Source organism: Apodemus sylvaticus, chromosome X (assembly GCF_947179515.1).
Source record: "Apodemus sylvaticus chromosome X, mApoSyl1.1, whole genome shotgun sequence".
Lineage (NCBI taxonomy): Eukaryota > Metazoa > Chordata > Mammalia > Rodentia > Muridae > Apodemus > Apodemus sylvaticus.
In genome coordinates, this window is record NC_067495.1 from 134,461,296 (window position 1) to 134,482,483 (window position 21,188).

Genomic DNA, 21,188 nt, shown 5'->3' on the forward strand with positions numbered 1-21,188 from the left:
AAGCTGAAATTGTGCTCCACAAGCAAGAGCGATATTTGTGGATTTAGTAACTCAGTAGAAATATGTGAAAAAAAAAAGAAAAAAAAAAAGAAATATGTGTGCTGTGCCTTTGTGTCCTCCAGGAATAAAAATCCTTCTACAATTTTAACTCCTGATGGGGTCAAGGTGGCTCAGCTGCAGAGTGCTTTTCTAGCAAGTGTGAGGCTCTGGGGTCCATGCCCAGAATTGCAAAGGGGAAAAAAGGCATCAACTGACAGCCACGGCAGCCGAGTAGATTGTGGCCATGATGCTCTTCCTTCGGAAGGCCAGAATCCTACACCCTCTTGAAGGCAAGCATTAGCTCAGTGAAAGAGTGGGCAACTACATATGCATCATAATTCTTTCTGCCTTACATCTGCTGATGTCCATGTTGTAGCATAATCCTTCTGATGTAATTTGTCTGAGTTAGTGAGAATATGATGGGTGTGAGCTATCACTAGTTTAGTGGTGTCACCTGGATAGATAGATTTTATTTTCCTTTTTATATACTTTAATTAAGATATAATACCATTTCTTTCCCCCTTCCCTTTCTTACTTACAGACAAGTCCAAGGCCCCTCCCTCCATCCCCTTCCATGTCTCTCCACTCTCAAATTAATGGTAGTCTCTTTTTCTTTTATTATTAGTATTACATACATATATCTTTGATTATTAGTAATACATATATATATGCTTTAATACATAAATATAACCCACTGAGTCAATTTTTGTTGTTTCAGAGCTGACCACTTTGTAAACAGTATCTCCTAGAAATAGCTGTACAAACAAGAACAGAACACTCCAAGCATATTTTTTTAAAAACTCTTCATATAGTCATGTTTTTTATTCATTTTTGCTCCTTGGGAGCCATTATCTTCCAAATTAGTTTTTAATTCCAAATTAGTTCCAAATTAGGAATTTGCTCAAAACAGCTGTATTCAGCTGGGTGTGGTGGTGTGCACCCAAGATATCAACATAGCTGCAGAGAGATGAAAGAGAGTTGCAGAAAATTCAAGGCCAGCCTGTTTTACCTAGTGAGATCCCCAGGCTAGCCAGGCCTGCATACTGAAATTCTTTAAAGTAATTAATTAGTTAAAGGATTGTAAACAGGAGGAATAGCGTTGATATAAAACGCTGCATTTCCTAGGCTACCTTCTCTTCTCCTATAATCTCTACTGTTCCCTAGAACTGCTTCCCACAGCTCCATCCCAGACCTTTCTTTTTTTTCTTGGAGCTTTCACTCCAAGCAGCCAAGCCCCCACCCCTCTCATCTTGTTTCCTCACAAGGTTCCCTTGCTAGTTCCAAAGTCTCTAAATCCAACTCTTCACCATCTGCTTCTGTCCGATATTCCCCAGGATCTCTGTGCAAAGGTCAAGGTTTTAATAACCACTTTCAAGTTACTGGTGAAATACTTTTGAGGTAGGGGGCATTTGGAGTCTGATTTGTTTATTTTGGATATATATTTTTTTTTGGACAGGGCCCAGGCTGGCCTAGTCCTGTGAGTTCTTTGCAGGACTTGAATCCATGATGATCTTCCTGCTTCCAATTCTTATCCTCCTGGGATGGCAGGTAATAGTTTGGGTTTTTATCTGTCCCCTAGAAATCCTCTACCACTCAGCAGTGGGCTCAGGCCCTTGGATCCAATGCATGCAGATGGAACTTTGGATCTTGCTGCCTACGTGATCACATCTTCTGTCAGTGCTGCTCATTCCACTGATGGCCATCTTCCTTTGCCCCGTTTACTAAAGCAAAAACCTGCCCTGACCAAGGATCCTCTTGCCTCCTGCTCCCTCGTGCTGGAATTGGAAGCCTATACCACTGTGCCTGCTTTGTTCAATACCAGTGGATTAAACCCAAGGCTTTGGGCAGGCTAGGAAAGCAGTGTGCCGCTGAGCCCCAGGTCCTTGCCCATAGGGCTGGCTTGATAGCCATGGTACTTCTACATTCCGCAGAAAGGTAAGGGAGAAAGAATTGAAATATACACTCATTTTTTTTTTGTTTCTGAACAAAGAGAAAATGAGCAAGGCACAGAATAATGCAGTCTTTGCTGTTTGATAGGAAACAAGGAACCACAAAATGCAAATATCCGCTGTGACATGCTTTCAGAACAGGAGTACCCCACTTAAACGAAGCAGCAGTACCGTCCTGGGCTTCCAGTGGGAATGTATTTTTGTGGTGTATTCAATCATTGCCACAGGACCAGATCCCCTATATGGAGAGCTGCTTGCTCTCTCTTTGAAGAAGGGACTTAGAACTGAGTATGATTGCTGTTCTGCTCCTCTTGTAGAATTTCAGTCCAGGCTTCACAATTGATCAGTTTTATAACCACAAACAAATCGTTCAACCTGTCAAGTGTCCACATTTGAAAAGTTGACTTTGGTTTTTGACAGGGCCCTGGCTGGCCTAGACCTATGTGTTCCTTGCAGGGCTTGAATTCATGATGATCTTCCTGCCTCCAATTCTCACAGTGAGGATATTATTTCTTTGTATAGTTGATGGGGTTGGTGAGGGACGGCAGAAAGTCCCAGTAGACTGCTTTCTGAGGTTCATCACCAAATGAAGTACACTGCAGAACCCAAAACAGTGGCCTGCATTCAATACTGCAATTGGGTGAGGGAAGGGGGCATCCTAAAGTAGTTGAAACTTTGATATTCCAGGATCCCACTTGGCAGCTCTGACATCCTGATAGCCCTTACCTGTGAACTGGAAGGAAGAAAGCTCCGAGTGCGGAGTGAAGTGAAAGCAAAAATACAAAGAGGAAAGAAGATAGCAGGAGAAAGACAGACTTCTGTGAGGGAGGGAGAGGAAATCAAGGGGGAAATGAGGAGAGAGGGGAGAGAGAGAGAGAGAAAACAAAGGGCCACGTTCAGCAGTGCACATCTGCAAACCTGTCACTCTAGCACTAGGGAGGGAGAAAACTAACAAGTTCAAGACCAGCTTAAGATACACTTGAATTATTCAGACAAGTTTGAACTACAGAGTAAGATGCCTTCAAAACATCAACAAACAAAAGATCACTTCAGTTGCAAAGAATAGAGTTTGAATACAACAGAAAAGCCACTTCGGGGTATTGAAAAGCAATTCCCTAGATTTGACAAGTGTTCACTGATAGACTAGAGATGTAGTTCAATTTATAGTGCTTGTATATCATGCATGATGCCCTAGGTTTAATACCCAGTTCTTCATAATACCTGGCATAGTAATTCACATGTTAGGAAAGTTCAAGGTCACCCTGGACGACATGGAATATCTGATGTCGGCCTGGAGTACACAAGACCCTGTCTCAAACAAAGAAACAAATAAAAGCAAAAATAAACACAAAATGGAGCTTCTTGAAGATTTCACAAGGGTTGACAGCTTATGCAGAAGCAGTGTTTAATGGGTGCGCAAGGCAGAAGAAGACATGTGGTATATAAAGCTCAATTCCAAGAGGTAGAACAGAATATAGGCTCACATCACACCCCCACCATGAAGTAATTCAATTTCTCAGTACTTTTTATTCACCTGTAAGATGGAGAAAACAGCAACGAAGACCTGACAGTGTTGTTCAAGGTTCACATGAGCCTAAATATGTGAAACATTTACTATAGTGATGGGAGTTAAATTTAACTGTTCAAAGTAAGAAAGAACCAGTAAGGTAGATGAGGCAGAAAGTTAATTTAGTATCTAAAATAATGTGGGGACAAAGACATGAAAGTCAGTGGGATTCTGGCTTCAAGATCATTCCATAGAAGTTGTGACCCAAATGTTAAGCAACGGTTACTATGAAATACTGCCTGGCACTGCTACTGCTACACCCACAAAGCTTGAGCAGAGACACCACAATGTGGACTACAGACACCAGAATATGGTGGAAACATCCTATAGGCCACCAGAAGACAGACTGTCTAAATTAATACTCCCCACTCTACCCCAAATATTGGCATGAATGAAGTGTATGAGAACCCTCATTATATCCAGAACCCTTGCTGCAATTTAGCAAAATTGATATTTGCTATGTTCTCAGGGTGGGGCATAGAGATAGGAATAGACAGTATCTAGCTCAAATAATTCCCCTCTCTGACTCCGTCTCTCTGTGCCTGTATCTGTGCCTGTCTCTGTTTCTCTGTCTGTGTGTTGGGGGGGGTGGTTTGTATGTGTGTGCCTCCATATTAGAGAGTGTGGATGTAAAAGGCATAGGTCAACATCAGGTATTGTTGCACAGGACTTATCTACCTTTTGGATTTTTGAAGTTCATCGCCCTAACGTGTTTATGATAGGTAGGGCATGCACATGAGAGGTGAGGACAGCTTCGTGGCGGTGGTTGTCTTCTTCCACCTTTGGGAGTGTTCTAGGAGTTGAACTCAAGTCATCAAACTGACAGGGCACCTTTGCCCAGCCATCTCAGCAGTCCCACTTTGGTTTTGAGATAGGGTCTCTCCCTAATCTAGAACTTGATGATCAGGCTAGGCTGGCAGGCCAACAAGCCCCAGGAATCTACCTGTCTGCCATTTCAGTTCTGGGACTGTAGGTGCAAGCCACCACTATTTCGACATGCATTCTGGTGATATACCTTAGAGCCTCCTGCGTTCACGGCAAGCACCTCACCAACTGAGTTATCTCCCCAGCCTACAGCTCACATCCTTCTCATCCGACCTTCTGACACCAACTGATCACAATTGAAAATATCACAGATGGATAAGCTCTTGTAAATTACAAAGATGGAGAAGCACTTGGATAGGAAAATGAATGTATCTCTCCTAATGTTGGAAGGAAAATTGTGAGATACAGTTCAAGTAGTTTTTAAGTTGAAGTCAGAAGATGAAAGATCTAAGGAAAGTTCTATGTCACCAGTGGGTGACATTTGCTCACTACATTACAGGTATGATCACACTACGAAATAAAACCTTAAATGGAAAAGATAGGTTAGGGGAAGACTGATGTGCGTGGACTAGCTAACATTTCCAACCTCAACCTACTCCTCACTACTTCTAAAAGAAACAGAATGATTGAGTACTAGGTATTTGTCAAGATCTAGAATAACCTAAAGCTGGTCATGGTGGTAAGCATGCGTTGATCCGAGGACTGCCAGAGGAAGACAGATCTCTGTCTGGCCCAGTAAGCACAGTGAGTTTCAAGCTAGCCATGACTATATAGTGAGACCTTACTGATAGATAGGTCGATAGATAGTTGATGGAATTATAGTAAGAATCTATAAATCAATGGATGAATAAAATTATGGTGTATACATGATGGAAGACTTCTCCGCTTTTTAAAGAAAGAAACTAATTTGTAACATCATTAATGAGCCTGGAGGGCATTGTGCCAGGTGAAATAAGCCAGGCAGAGAAAGGTAAAGGCTGCATGATCTCATTCATTCCTCAAGTGTAGAATAGAGCAACAGAAACTCACAGACATGGGGGAGAAAATAGGGGTTAAATAGGAGTGGGGAAAGAGAAAGGATAGTATTTTGATCAAAGTGGACAAACTTTCAGTAAAACAGGAAGAATTTGTATATGTACTGACTATAGTTAATATTTCTTTGTCTACTTCAAAACAGATAAAAGCAAAGATTTTCAAAGTTCTCACTACAGGCATCATAAGAATTGAGGCAATCCATGCATGGATGATGTATGTGTGGGATGAAAGCTCACACCATTGTCACCCACAAACAATTCGTATTTGTCAGCTGAAAATCAAATGACATTTAAAAAACAACCTTCCTCAGAATCCGTCAGCAAGAAAAAAATAAAACACATGATCTTATTTATAAAGCACTGTTTATTCTTGTTTATTGAAAATGTCCATTTTAAAAGTCTTTAAAATAAAAACAAGTTTAGAAAATCTGAGCTCCTATAAGAAGGGACATAACAGAAGGGAAACTGAAAGGCCCCCAAGGGCAGCAGTTTACTTACAGCAGAGTATTGTAAACAACACAACTATGGAGACACGACTGTGGGGTTAACATGGCTTCATTTCCTTTATATTATTTCGTGTGGAAGCATGGGCAGCCCACTGCACAAGTTTCATTATCCAGAGTCCCAAGGGCCTCTCCTCAGAAGGGCAAAGTCCCCAAACATGCATATGTACACGTCCTTTATGAGACCTTTCAGTGTGTTAAGCAATGAAGTAAATTATTTGGTGACCACAAAAGTGTCTTTCCTATGGACAAAATTTGCACGTTGATTGTCAACTATTGTCTAAGCACAGACAGGACACATGGGAACATCTGGGTTGCTACTGTTATTCCTTTTTGTAAAAATTTTTTACATGAAAGATGTCTCATAGAAATCTCTGGGCTTAGAAACAGGACAGCCGTTCTTAGAAACCTTTACTCTCTAAGCTGACAAAGATGGCTGTATGAGATTATCTGAGGTTGGACTTCAGGAATACTCCATATCCTGTGGGTGCTATAATGTCCGCCATGTAACATGAGATAATAGCACTGTACCATGAAATTATGGAAACTGTGAGAGCCTCCATATCACAAAGAAAAAGGGCTCCTCATCAAGCTTTTAGGTTTCGAACCGGCACTTACAGGGCCCTTCAAATATACATGGAAGCCTTTGCTTGGCATTCTGCATCTCTTTCCAGAGCCTTCTGGCCATCTGGCCAAGTTGTCCTGTCATCTGAGGAGAGAGGTGCGCTCCTCCGCCTATTTTGTCTTGTGTTGAATTTAGGTATATGATGTTTTTCTGGGGCTCTCTTCGAAATCTGCTGTCTCACAGGTGACTTTTCTGGACCACATACAAAGTCAATGGTTTGACATTACAAACAACTTGAGCAAACTAGTTTCAAACAACCAGCTTCGCTAGGAGGGGCCCTTTAACTCAGGGTCTATTAACTTCTCACTGCACAAACCAGAGCTTGGTGAGATGGGATGCAAGGTGTGTACTAGGGCACAACATCTTTTCACCCAGGGTGTTTAGAAAGGGGAAAAGGTTGTCATTGGAATATTCAAAGTCACTGCTCATAGTAACTGTTTAACAAAACAAGCAAAGCAAATCCATGATACTTTATACCCCACTTTGTATGGCTGGCTAAAAGCACAGGGTTGGGGGGAGGTAGAAAACTTACAGAGAGGCAGAGGGCTGGGCTGTAAAGCTATACTACACTAGGGAGATCTGCTCGTCAAGCTGCCCTGCCCTGCTGCTGAGGGAGGACTGCCTAAAGCGATTTGCTAATAGACTTGGTGCTGGTAGGGATGGTTAAGAGTTCTTACCACACTGACTTTAAATGAACACCAGCACAGAGGGCATAAGGGCGCTACACTGTTCTTGATCTCAACAGACAACATGGGCAATAAGTTCTTAAAGGACTGAAGGGGGCCATATGACAGTCAAGGGATGCAGCTGGGTCACTGGGCAAAGGTGTTCATTTTCACCTACTCTACACAGAGCCTGAGAAGCTTAGCCACCAGCGAATTGGGTAGTAAAGGGCTGTTGGGCAGAGCAAAGTATTGCGGCCATTTTTTGCCACCATGTCAGGCTATTTCCCCTGTTAAAACGCGCGTCAATCAACTGATAACCAAGCAAGAATCACTGAATCAAACAGTGGAGGGAGGAGGGAGAAGGGGAGGGGGAGGGTGGGCAGAGGGAGGAAGAAAGAGAGAATCCCAACACCACAAAGCACAAAGCTCAAATGCACAGTTAAATCATTCAGCTGGCCATTTTAACAAGTGCTGAAGGCACTGTGCTCAGCTGCGCAGTGATGGTTACGGGAGAATCGAGGTCTTGCTGCTGGATTCAGCTCGAATGCATTCATCCGTTTGCTTCAACAGCTTTCGGACCAGCTTCTCTAGGTCCTTCCTCGACTTCAATTCTTCTTCCAGACATTGCTTCATTTTTTTATTCTCCTAGAAGGGAAATGAGTTACTGATCACTGAGCCAGTGCAGCCCTTCTCAGGGTTCCCTCCTCCTCCTCCTTCCCCTCCTCTTTCTCTTCCTCTCCCTTTTCCTCATGGCTTCCTTCATGCTGACTACATATTCTGAGAGCAGGCTGTCTCTTGGTCCTCTGCCTGTGTGTAAGCAGCCTCCTACACTCTTCACTTCCTCAATAGCTCTGGTGCCAGCTTCATTTTCTGAGTACCATACCCAAAGGATCATGCTAGTGGGGCAGGTCAATCTAGAGAGATGATAAGCACCTTAAACTTACTAAGTTCTAATGGGGAACTTAGTATCACCTCCCTCATTACCCAAAACCTCATCCAGTGCTCCTGGATCCTTGAAAGCTTTGCCCACCATAGCAAGTTACATAAGCAGGGGAGAACCTTCTCTAGTGTCTGTTCTCTCCTAATCCCAGCACTGTGTCATCATAGGCCATGAGTTTCAACTCTGCAATGTCTCTCTATATTTGTTCCACTCCTCGCTGGCTGGCCTCAGTTCTGAACTTCACCATGCCTTTTCCAAAATATGCTGAGAATTCCCCCAAGTGCTCCTGCAGGCTCTCGACTCCCCTCTTCCCTATGTATCCCTTTCTCACAGGAATGATCAGTCTTATAACAAACCCTCCTTTGTTCTCATGACAAGGTCTTACTATATGAGACTAGGAAATCCAGGATGCCCTTGACTCAACTTTCCTAGTGGCTAGGACTGTAGACAGGCACTGCCAGATCTGAGCTTGCTTACAGTTTTTTAAGATGTGAGGAAACGGGAATCAGTATCCCTGACCTCAAGCAATACTACAGAGCAATAGTGTTAAAAAATGCATGGTATTGGTACAGTGACAGGCAGGCAGATCAATGGAACAGGACTGAAGATCCAGAAATGAACCCACACACCTATGGCCACATGATCCTCGACAAAGGGACTGAAAACATCCAATGGAAAAAAGATAGCCTTTTCAACAAATGGTGCTGGTTCAACTGGAGGTCAGCATGCAGGAGAATGCAAATTGATCCATCCTTGTCTCCTTGTAATAATCTCAAATCCAAATGGATCAAGGACCTCCACATAAAGCCAGACACTCTGAAGCTAATAGAAAAGAAACTGGGGAAGACCCTTGAGGACATCGGTACAGGGAGAAAGTTTCTGAACAGAACACCAATAGTGTATGCTCTAAGATCAAGAATTGACAAATGGGACCTCATAAAATTACAAAGTTTCTGTAAGGCAAAGGACACCATCAAAAGGACAAATCAGCAACCAACAAATTGGGAAAAGATCTTCACCAACCCTACATCAGATAGAGGGCTAATATCCAATATATACAAAGAACTCAAGAAGTTAGACCCAAGGGAACCAGATAACCCTATTAAAATGGGGTACAGAGTTAAACAAAGAATTCTCACCTGAAGAACTTTGGATGGTGGAGAAGCATCTTAAAAAATACTCAACTTCATTAGTCATCAGGGGAATGCAAATCAAAACAACTCTGAGATTTCACCTTACACCAGTCAGAATGGCTAAGATTAAAAACTCAGGAGACAGCAGGTGTTGGTGAGGATGTGGAGAAAGAGGAACACTCCTCCACTGCTGGTGGGGTTGCAAATTGGTACAACCACTCTGGAAATCAGTCTGGCGGTTTCTCAGAAAAGTGGGCACGTCACTTCCGAAAGATCCTGCTATACCACTCCTGGGCATATACGCAGAGGATTCCCCAGCATGTAATAAGGATACATGCTCCACTATGTTCATAGTAGCCCTATTTATAATAGCCAGAAGCTGGAAAGAACCCAGGTATCCCTCAACAGAAGAATGGATGCAAAAAATGTGGTATATCTACACAATGGAGTACTATTCAGCCATTAGAAACAATGAATTCATGAAATTCTTAGGCAAATGGATGGAGCTGGAGAACATCATACTAAGTGAGGTAACCCAGTCTCAAAAGATCAATTCTGGTATGCACTCACTAATAAGTGGATATTAGCCTGGAAAACCGGAATACCCAAAACATAATCCACACATCAAATGAGTTACAAGAAGAATAGAGGAGTGGCCCCTGGTTCTGGAAAGACTCAATGTAGCAGTATAAGGCAAAACCAGAACAGGGAAGTGGGAAGGGGTGGGTGGGAGGACAGGGGGAGAGAAGGGGGCTTATGGGACTTTCGGGCAGTGGGGGACCAGAAAGGGGAAATCATTTGAAATGAAAATAAAAAATATATCAAATAAAAGAAAAATAAATAAATAAATAAACAAATAAATAAACAAATAAAAAGATGTGAGGAAAAAAAAAACAGTATCTAAGTTTGGGACTCTGCTGAATATGTCTAAATAGAAAGGCTCAGAAATCAAGGCCACATCATGGAAGAAATAACATTCACCTGATACCACAAAGAAAATACCAACTCTCCTTTAGTACCTGTTCCTGGGCTCTTCCTGAAACCATCTCCCAGTGGCAAAGAACACTGAACAATTCTATGATCAGAGAAGGTAACTTTTTGGTAATGCATTACCTGCTTCAGTTCCTTGACCTCATCCTTCAAGGCATAGACAGTATCAACAAGGCTCCTAAAATACACAGAGAAAAATTATAAATGAATGGTTGGTCCGGAAGTGCTGATAAATAAGCAACCTACAACTCTATATAAATACAGAGATGGAAATATCAGTGTGGTTTCTACCTGATGGGGAGTATCCCTACTCTGGATGGTCCACATTCTTTCTCTTCATAGGAGGAAAACTCGTATCACACATGCCCATTTCAAAGCCATGTTACAGCATCATTTCTATACTGCCTGTCTTTCTTCCCACGCCCAGCTTGTGTGGCCAGAAAACAACAGATAATGACCTTAATTTTTTTTCAATTTGAGGATATAGTTGACAAATTAAAAACTATATATTTAAAGTATGCAGCATGATGCTTTGGTGCATTTGTCTTATGAAATTATGCCATAAATGAAGTTATCACAACCATCACCACATGTGGTTGTAGATGTTATTTGTGAGTGAGTGTGTAGTGTGTGTGTGTATATGTATGTATGTATGTATGTATGTATGTATGTATGTATTGAGAGCACAGGATGTCTATGCTCTTTGTAAATTTCAAATATAAAAGATATTGTTCAAGTATAAAAGATATAGTCACTGTGCTACATGTTAGACTAAAATTTACCTATCATCTTATACAACTGAACATTATAGAGGTTTTTTTAATCAGCATCACCTATTTCTTCTACCCCCTCCAAGCCTCTGGTAATCACAAGTGTACTCTCTGCTCCCATGAGTTCAATTTTTTAAGAGTCCCATTCTATGGTTTTATTGCTGCAACTTTAGAGTAGGAGTAAATATTACTTACAATATAATAAAACCTATGCTATCACAAGACCCTATATATGCTATAATAGCCATGCCTTTTTATTTAGCTAACCTTACATAATGGAGAATCAGGACATTAAAAAATACTATTTTTTGAATAATGATTAAGTTCTCTGGTTAGTGGTGGCATTCTTTGCTTCTAAATTTTTTCAAATCAATGAACTTACAGATCTGGATTTTAGTTGGGGAGTTTTTAAGATTAAAAACTCAGGAGACAGCAGATGTTGGCGAGGATGTGGAGAAAGAGGAACACTCCTCCACTGCTGGTGGGGTTGCAAATTAGTACAACCACTCTGGAAATCAGTCTGGCAGTCCCTTAGAAAACTGGGCATGTCACTTCCGAAAGATCCTGCTATACCACTCCTGGGCATATACCCAGAGGATTCCCCAGCATGTAATAAGGATACATGTTCCACTATGTTCATAGCAGCCCTATTTATAATTGCCAGAAGTTGGAAAGAACCCAGTTGTCCCTCAACAGAAGAATGGATGCAAAAAATGTGGTGTATCTACACAATGGAGTACTATTCAGCCATTAGAAACAATGAATTCATGAAATTCTCAGACAAATGGATGAAGCTAGAGGACATCATACTAAGTGAGGTAACCCAGACTCAAATGATCAATCATGGTATGTACTCACTAATAAGTGGATATTAACCTAGAAAACTGGAATACCCAAAACATAATCCACACATCAAATGAGGTACAAGAAGAAAGGAGGAGTGGCCCCTTGTTCTGGAAAGACTCAGTATAGCAGTATAAGACAAAACCAGAACAGGGAGGTGGGAAGGGATGGGTGGGAGAACAGAGGGAGGGAAGGGGGCTTATGTGACTTTCGGGGAGTGGGGAACCAGAAAAGGGGAAATCATTTGAAATGTAAATAAAAAATATATCGAATAAAATTTTTAAAAAATTAATTTTTTTTTGTTTTTTGGGGGTTTGGTTTTTTTGAGACAGGGTTTCTCTGTGTAGCCCTGGCTGTCCTGGAACTCATTCTGTAGACCAGGCTGGCCTCAAACTCAGAAATCTGCCTGCCTCTGCCTCCCGAGTGCTGGGATTACAGGCGTACACCACGACTGCCTGGCAAAGATTAATTTTTATGATTGGAATTACAAGCAGTTGTGAGGTAGCCGTCCTATATGTGTCTTGTAAATTTAACCGGGGTCCTCTGAAAGATCAGCTGGTGCTCTTAACTGCTGAGCCATCCCTCCAGGCCCTAGGTTTTAGTTTTTATCCTGTCACTTACTATCACTCTGAACTTGTGTAACCAGTTTCTTTTATGTCTAATCATGGCTATTGCTTTCTTTACATATGGAATAAGGATAATACTATATTCCTTGAAGCCTGCACAAGGCTATGATGACTACTACATTAATAATAATGTTCTTAATAACAACGATTACATGGGCATACATTTTTTGAGTGATAATCTTTACAATTATTATATTTGATCACAAAATAACTCAGAAAATACTTCCATCACTCACATTTCACAGATGAAGAAAACAAATTTAGAGAGGTGGAAGAGCTAGCCCAGGGTGACACTGACAATACCCAACAAATTGAGAGCAGAACTTGGACTCTAGCCTGTTCTCTTGAGTAGGACTATGCACAGCACCCTCCATAGCCTCTGCATAAGCTCCTACCTCCAGGCTCCTCCCTTGTTTGAGTTCCTGCCCTGGATTCCTGCAGTGTTGGAGTGTGACCTGAGAGTTGTGACCTGTAATAAACCATTTCCTCCTCCAACTTGTTCATGGTTATGGCTGTTTTGTTACAAGACAGCTGTCATTCCTACTTTAGGCCCCATACTTGTCAAGAAAGAAACACTCTCTACTCACTTCTCTTCAATGATGGTCTGCCCATTACTTCTGGTTTCTTCAATAATGAGTTTCTCTTCCTCAGGGAGTAGTACTTGTGGAACAGAATCTTTACGAGTACCTGTAAGTGATGATCACAGTTACGTGAGAGAGAGCAGGGAGTTATCAGAGGCTGTCCTAGGTATGTTTCCCTTTCTCCTGTAGTTACCGCAGCGATGTTCTTCATGCCCTGTACTCAAAGGGCAAGCATGCCACTTTTACATTTTCCTGATAGTGGGGACTCTAAATGACCAAATGGCATTATTTGATCTTCTTGAAGGGGAACAGATGTGGTAGGAGTCCCAGACTTTTCTGTTTTCCCTTTCCCAGAGCAAAGAGCTCATTCATCACTGATCACCCAGTCTCTGCATGCCTCCAAGAGTCACACACCACATCCCATGATCACTGGGAATTCTTTCATTTTAGTAAAGATCAGGCTGAGACCAGCACTGCTCTGGGGTACAACATGGTGAAAGGGCTTCAGAAGCAGCACTCGTTCCTTCTCCAGTCCTCTAGGAAATGTGGAGCAGCCTAAATCTATTTTGGTGGTGGGTACATTATCATATCAGCAACAAAATGCAGGTGTGTTCACTCCTCTCTGCCTACACTGCCTCTACCTTCTGGAAATCTAGATCCTTCCTCTCTTTGGTCTGTGTAGGTCACTGACTAGGTCACTGTATTGGAATAGTATCATTCATAGACATACACTCTCTCTGCTTTCACTTGGTCACTTCCATTTCCCCAGAGGTAAGATGTGTTTCTGTGTTCAGAGATTAGCTCTTCATCAGTATGCAGAAGATAAATGGAAGGATAAAAGAATGAATACCCAAAGCCAAGAGCAGTCATTTCCAGGGAAATGGGACATCAGACTGGCCCACTATAATGCTTAAATTTTGGCCACATCTGACTGTCAAGCAGGATTCTTCCCATATCTACAAGAGAAGGTAAGAAGGAGAAACAAAACTGGTCTTTCCTAGGGCAGATCACATGCCTGAGCTTTTATCTCTGACTACATGGATAGACACTATAGCTAGAAAAACAAGTAGGTCAGAGGTGAGGTAAGGCTGGATTTTGTATGAGGGATGCTGTGGCGTTTCCTCATCCCCATTTCCACTCTAGCTTTCACAATAAAAACTTCTCTCACTTTCCTCTCCCAGCTCATCAAAACTTGTTATTAGAACAGAGCATGTGAAAAGCCACAGCCAGGTCGCATCTGTGATACAATGTCCCTGTTCACAGTGAAATATATTGATTTCCACATCAAGTGCTTTCCTTTTTGTGACAGCCTGTAGATGTGTTACTTTGTATTAAGACAGTCTCTTATGAAATCCCTCTCACACCAAGTAAGCAGCTGGTCAGCAGTTGTGAAAAATACAGCAGCATTAGGGGACATTCATTCCCTATGCAGCTGTGAGAACCGTTCTAAAGGGCATATCAGTAATGACATAAAGTCTGTGATGAGAGAAAACAAAATATATAATCTAAGTGGCCCGGACTGGGAAAAACATAAGGATTTTCCAGAAGGCATCATCTAGCATTCAATGGTATTACCTAAAAGCTGTTTAGGCAAATGCCCTTCCCTAACAACTCCCTGAGACATTTTATACATTATGAAGCTATATAGCTACATTTCCAGATTTTCAGAACAACTTTGAAACCCAAGTCTGATGAAGCATCGTTCACTTCAACACATAGCTGATGAGAGATAGTATTCTGACTTCCTTTCCTATTCTGCCTATAAGATGAGATTAGCATCAGTTCGCAGACACAGGAACTCTCTGGGCTCTTTAATTCCTAACTAGTGCTGGTGGAGGTATCTCTGTAGATCAAAAGAGAGTAACTTTTTTAAAAAATTTTTTTTCTCATTTCTATCACCTCTAACGTTTTCCTTCTTGCATGTCTCATGTCTCTTTCTCTCTAGGTGAAAAGCAAGAGTTCACAAACAAACCACCCAGCAGCTAAAGCACCTTATCTGAAAGATTCAGTCCTGCACCTCTGCTCTGCATTGAGTCACATGCTTTCCATACCCTGCAAACCCGATCTGTAATGAAGGGTTTTTATTTTCCTTCGAAGAGACAGCAGGTACCAAAGAATAAACCCCAGTCATTAGCAAAAGCAGTGTGGCGAATTCTAATTGAGCCATTACCTTGTTGAAAACTGGCGCTGGTGCAATAAGCTTCGATCACCTTAAGAATCTGAGCATCCTCTTCCAGGGCAGCAGTACCTGTCAAATTTAATCAGTAATAACTTCTGCTACATATATGACCCTGAACACTCAAAATGATGTTGTGCCAATCACTGCCAAGGGCTGCAGTGTTTCTGAAAGGCAGGCAGAAATTTGTTCAAGCCCCATGAGGCAAAAGAATGATCAAAGAGTAACCCCGAGAGTTCTGGGGTCAGTCCTCGGGGGAAGGAGTGTTGCTTCTGAAGTTCAGAACTCTAAAGTAGTAAGGGTTTTATTAATCATCTCTTGAAGGCTAAAAATGATGGCAGTGGGCTTAGTGTTGGCTCCAATTCTCATCTAGTACACCAAAGTCTTTCTATCAATTACATTTCAAGGCGTGCCTTAAGAGCCCTTCCCTGTTGACCCCACCCATCTTCTACACCAGGCAGCTTATCACTCATCATCTCCCCAACCCAGTCTTTAAATATTCAGATGTCAAGTTTCCATTAATAAGTTTAGATGAGGGTGGGGTTGGAGCTTCAGAAGTTGAAGTTCAACAAAGATAACATTTTATTATGTTATATTATATTATATCATATCAGAGTCACATATAGCCCAGGGTTACATCTAACTTGTGGCTGAGGATGGAGTTGAACTTCTGATCCTCCTACCTCCACCTTCCAAGCAGGGATAAGAGGCACATGCTGCAATGCCTGGTTTATATGATTCTAGGGATCAAACAAGGGCTTTGTGCTTGCTAGGCAAACACTCTATGAATTGAGCTATGTCCCCAGCCACAGGAAAGATTTAACTAAACTACACTTGCAACTGATATATGAAGTGCTGACATCTCCATGTACGTCCCAAAGTTCCCTTGTTCACAATTTTAGAGTCAAATACGGATATATCACTTGACTGGCTGACTTTGTAGTCATCTCCTAAATGTTTCCTGATGCCAGCAGGCTGACTCCAAGGTCAACTGAGAACATCCCTGGGCATTGGACTTCCAGAATAATTTCTGTCCTCAGGTCCATTTGGTCTATCTGTTCAGAAAAATATTCCAGGCATCAGAAATCTAGAGGGAAAAAATGTTTCCATAGCAAATGGGTACCATTGGGGGATCTAAACCAGGTAGGGTGAAGTGATAGCATCAGGAAAATGGTCCAGATTGGTGTCTTTCAGAGTCAGCAGGATGTGCAGCAGGAGGCAGCTTATTCCGAAGTGACCAAATTTTCTGTGTATCTTTACAACAGATGATGCCAAGAACAAACTGCTCTAATTATCTGCTTTTTAAAAATTCTCATGTTAGTTCACCCATAAATAACTTTGCAAAAGCACAGAACACATACTTTTCCTAATCACGTATTCTTCCTCAGATGCTTTTCTCTCCGTCTTTCTTTTGTGAAGAAACTTCTTCATCGTTTTGGGGCTCTTACTAGATTCCTGTAAGGGTAATAGTTTCTCCATGAATTAACATTCTCTTCCAAATACGAATGAGAACAAAGCAAACAAAATGAATTGGAATACATCTCTCATCACGACAGCATCCATTAGGGAAGGGCCAGAATTTTAGATCACACATACTATAAATGGCTCCAGTAAACTCAGAAAGGTTCAACAAAGCACAGGCAATGACAGTCCACTTTCAGTTGCCACAATGAGAATAAGAATGGAGACGGATGCAGATTGTGCAGGAGGGTCAGTGCCTTTAGGGTACCATCTGCAGCAGAAGTAATGGGATTTCAATCCCAGAACAGTTCTAGCATTCCTAACTTGGTTTATATTCACTGTGGATAGTTTGAAGTGAATTAAGTAAGCAATGCACCTGCTAATAGAACAGTTCTAAGAGTTTAAAACTGCTTGAATAAGTTTTGCTGAGCAGTGGCTCTATAAAGGAAACTGTATTTCCTATCAGTCAGATAGGAAAATTAAGATGGAGAGAGTTATTTTCTCAGAGAGGAGAATTTCATGAAGGGTTTCCTGATAAATAAATTTGGCCTATATATAGCCAAACCACGCCTTTAATTAGTACACAATAAAGATGAAATTTAGTGAATTTGCTTTTTGCTATATTAAAAAAAAGTGTTAAATGTTAAAATGCAAGTAAACAAATTGGAAAACTTAGAATCCCAATATACTATTCTGATATTCCATATTGTCCAGAATCTATGTATCTATCTGATACATGAGGAATAACTAGTATTGGAAAATATAGGGAACAAAGAATTTAATTGCCTTCACTTAGCCACAGTGGCTCCACTTAAACTTAAAAGGAGGCAAACATGAAAATCACACACGATTTAAGAAAAAAAATAAGAAGAAAAGCTAGCATTAAAAAACATAGGGAAAATGAGCATTTTAGAGGCATAATATATAAAGTGATATTTTACAAGGACCAAACACAAGCCTGCTTTTGAAGAAAGTACTTACATGTCAGAATTGCTTCTTCACATTTTAGCCACCAATTATAGCAAGGGACAAAACAAGCATAAAGGAAAGCTTCATTCACCAAAGGTTACAGCACAACGACATTACGATGTCACTGTTCTACCCTTACCTTTAAGATATAAGACATCCTCTAAAATGAATATGTAAAGAAAGAGAAGATGAGCGTGAGAGGTCGATGGTTATAATGACCACATCCATTTATCAATAGTTCTAAAACAACATTTGAAATGTTAGTGTTATCATCAATTACACAGAGAGAATACCGCCACATTTCCCACATTAGTCTCAGATGCAATCCCCTCATGCAAAAGTCCAAAGAATCCAGTTCTTTACAGAATTAAAAATGCTGAAAAATCACCAAAATGCACAGGACATAGCAAGAACATATTAATAACTCTCTTTCCCCAGCAGAAACAAAGTGACCATGCCTTAGTTTTAATAGATTAGTTATGTGTAGGATTAAAGTCAACTCTACCCTTCAGAGTTTGCCTTGGTATGAAGTTAGTGACTGACAGTTGTAAAATGTCCATTATTAAAAATGGGAATAGGTTCCTATGAAGTGGCACTCCCGGCTTAAGGAATAAAAGAAAACTGAATGGTTGCAGGCCAGTTTCAAAGCAAATCTGCAGGGCCACTTCCTGCCCAAATTCTGAATAGTGTTACTTTTTTTTTTTAAAGTATGCTCAAGATTCATGTCTATTGTGTCAGTTGAAAGGGTTAAAAAAATCCTCCAGTGTCTCTATATTGTTCTATTTTGCAGTGAACAACAGAGGCAACAATTAATTGGATCAAAAGCACGGTTGCTCAAATCAAAACACACTCAAAATTGAGCAAAGTCTCCAATATCAAAGCACACCAAACAGAGAATTATACACTGTCTTTACATCCAAATTCTAAGGTTCATTTTATAACTGTCAGTAACTTACTCTTCATACAACAAGATCTGAAGAGTAGTTATTAATAAATGAGCATCTTTTCTGAAATATGAAATAAGTAGAAATAAGTAAAAGGGAAAAACATCGCTGGATGAAAAGGTAATAAATACTATGTCATTAAGGGAGCTAGTGACCAATGTTCCTTGACTATACTTGTAAAGCAGAGGATCAGCCACACTGGCCATGGCATATCTTTGTAGCACACTAGGCAGATGCCAAATGCCCTGTGCAGGAAGTTGCTACTGAGAAGCCCCTTTGTAAAAAGGACATTCCTTTCATTATATTCTTCTATCCTTCCCACTATAGCAAACACTGCTTTCATGGTTGAGACACATACGTTGGTCTCATGATGTTTTAGTGATTGGGCTTTATTTATCAACATGCTCCAAAATACAGAATTGGCTGTTTGATCAGAAATGCAACTTCCATAGACATGTTTCTTGTTTGAGATATGTGTACATAGTTAGCTAATCTAAAGAATCATCCTCTCTTCATAGAGAAACAACACAGACACTTAAAGAAAAAAAAGAAACAGGCAGTGTAGTTGAGCTGTTCAGTTCCATCAATGTGTGTAAATGGAGAACAGGGAAATGCAAAATTAAAAAGCAATCACTGAATCTAGCAATTCAAGACATATATATATATATATATATATATATATATATATAGAGAGAGAGAGAGAGAGAGAGAGAAAGATGTATATATCTCTCTCTATAGATATATCCTATCATAAATTCTAGCATATTCTCTCTGAACTATTTGCAGCAAGCTCCAAAATTAGCTTGTCAGAAACATTTTACACCATACGTAGCAAAATTACCTCTTTATAACCTAGTGCTGCTGATGGTCTAAGTGGAGGTGCAGGTCGTAGGCAACTTAAACTCCATGGTTTTATAATTTGAGGAGGCTCCAAGGGTCCTCGGGGCTGTCCGGTAGAGCTAAAAGACTGGGAAAATGTCTCATGAGATGCTGGCAATCTGCCATCTGAACCCGACCTGGTACCACACAGTGAGAAAATGACAGTAGCTTCATTGGATCAGCAAAGCCAGACATGAAATGGGGAATGTGGAATAGTCAAAGTGTCCAATTGGAAAACTGACAGTTTCTACATAAAGTTATGGGGTCTCTAAGGAACAGCACAAAATGGACCCAGTGTCCCATGATCCTGTCCTATCTTTTCTGAAATTTTCAGAAATGTATCCTCTGTCAGGGAGGAAAGTGGAACAATAGAAATCATTCAAGGTTTAGCGATGTGTTTTGCACTCACTTAGAATCTTAAATGGATTATTTCATCAGACTAAACGATGACAACAGACTCAGCGAAGTAAAGTAACCGGCTAGTAATTGGCAAAGACAAGATTTGAACCCAAAGCCTGTGTTCTGCCACCACAACAGACACAAAACACTCAAAATAGGAATGTTGGCATTGCAGGTTTGAGTGTTAACAGACAACCAAGGAAAGCTTCCGTTTCACCCAGCAAGTACAGTGATATCTCACTAATTCCAATTCAACAAGTTATTGGTTTCTGAGAACTCAGAGGATGGCAATGCTAAAAGTTTCCTTTCCATGCAAGTTACTGAGCAGATATAAGAGGATGAGATTATATGGAATTGTTCAAGCATTCAAGGAAGTGAGCTCCCTGTTTTGACTTAGCACATGATTACTGTGAAACTATCAGTTATAAAACAAGCCTTATTTATAATTAAAACATTTTAGAAGAGCCTTTGGCAGGAAACACTTGGCTAGTAGTTTGCCAGAGTGCCTTAAGACTGCTGACCAAAAGCACACACACCTAAGTGAAATGTTTTGTTAATTTCAATGGGCTTCAGCAATCAGAATCAGTGAAGTTTAACTGTACTTCAAAATATACAAATAGAGACCACCCAAAGTCAAACGGCATGCTTGCTGCTGATTTTTAGAAATCTTTAGTAGGCAAAGTCTGACAGGAAACAAAAAGAAACCTTTAATAACCCTAATACTTCAATAATCCCAACAATCCAAATAGACTACTTACAGAATGAGTACTACATGATGAGGAGGAGGTCTTAGACAATGAGCTGCAAGAGGCTGGTCCTTTAGTCAGTCTGTTCAGCTGCTCCATCCACTCCTGGAAGTCCTGGTTATTGTTGCAATGGACCACAATTCTCTCTACCGTGCTACCTGTATCACCAAGTTTTGAGCATTTAGGAACAGAAGGCAAGGATCTGTCTCACAAACATTCTTTGCAGAAACTTAGACATACTATAAAACCAAACACTAAGCACACTAGCAATCTGAAACCTCGTTACTGACTTGCCATCTAGTCCACAGTTTATTCTAAGAATATTGTACTGTTTTGCCCATTGTCTAAGACAAAAAACAAACATGTAGTTGAAGTCAGTTGAAAAATCTTTAGGCAAGTACCAAATCTTAGGCTTCTTATTGGTAAGTACAGGTTTTGATAAGGCTGGGAACATTAGCCCTCTCTATGACATCCATGTAGAAGTGTGAGCATTACAGGTAAATCACAGAGACCTGGCAAAAGGG

The 21,188-nt window shown here is 40.8% G+C and overlaps 1 protein-coding gene across 3 annotated transcripts in view; it reads right to left on the reverse strand.

Annotated features, from left to right (window-relative positions):
- Positions 1–5,760: 5,760 nt before the first annotated feature.
- The window catches only part of Arhgef6 (Rac/Cdc42 guanine nucleotide exchange factor 6), a 119,291-nt gene continuing 103,863 nt past the window's right edge, over positions 5,761–21,188 (reverse strand). For 2 of the 3 annotated variants that reach the window (XM_052170580.1, XM_052170582.1), the window contains 8 exons: positions 20,677–20,822; positions 19,482–19,607; positions 17,836–17,856; positions 16,628–16,721; positions 15,261–15,338; positions 13,097–13,196; positions 10,394–10,448; positions 5,761–7,852 (listed from right to left, as the gene is read on the reverse strand). In XM_052170580.1, the coding sequence (XP_052026540.1) occupies positions 7,712–7,852; positions 10,394–10,448; positions 13,097–13,196; positions 15,261–15,338; positions 16,628–16,721; positions 17,836–17,856; positions 19,482–19,607; positions 20,677–20,822 (761 nt within the window). In that variant the 3' untranslated portion in view covers positions 5,761–7,711. The remainder of the gene's footprint in view (positions 7,853–10,393; positions 10,449–13,096; positions 13,197–15,260; positions 15,339–16,627; positions 16,722–17,835; positions 17,857–19,481; positions 19,608–20,676; positions 20,823–21,188) is intronic. The other variant, XM_052170581.1, reaches the window with a different exon arrangement.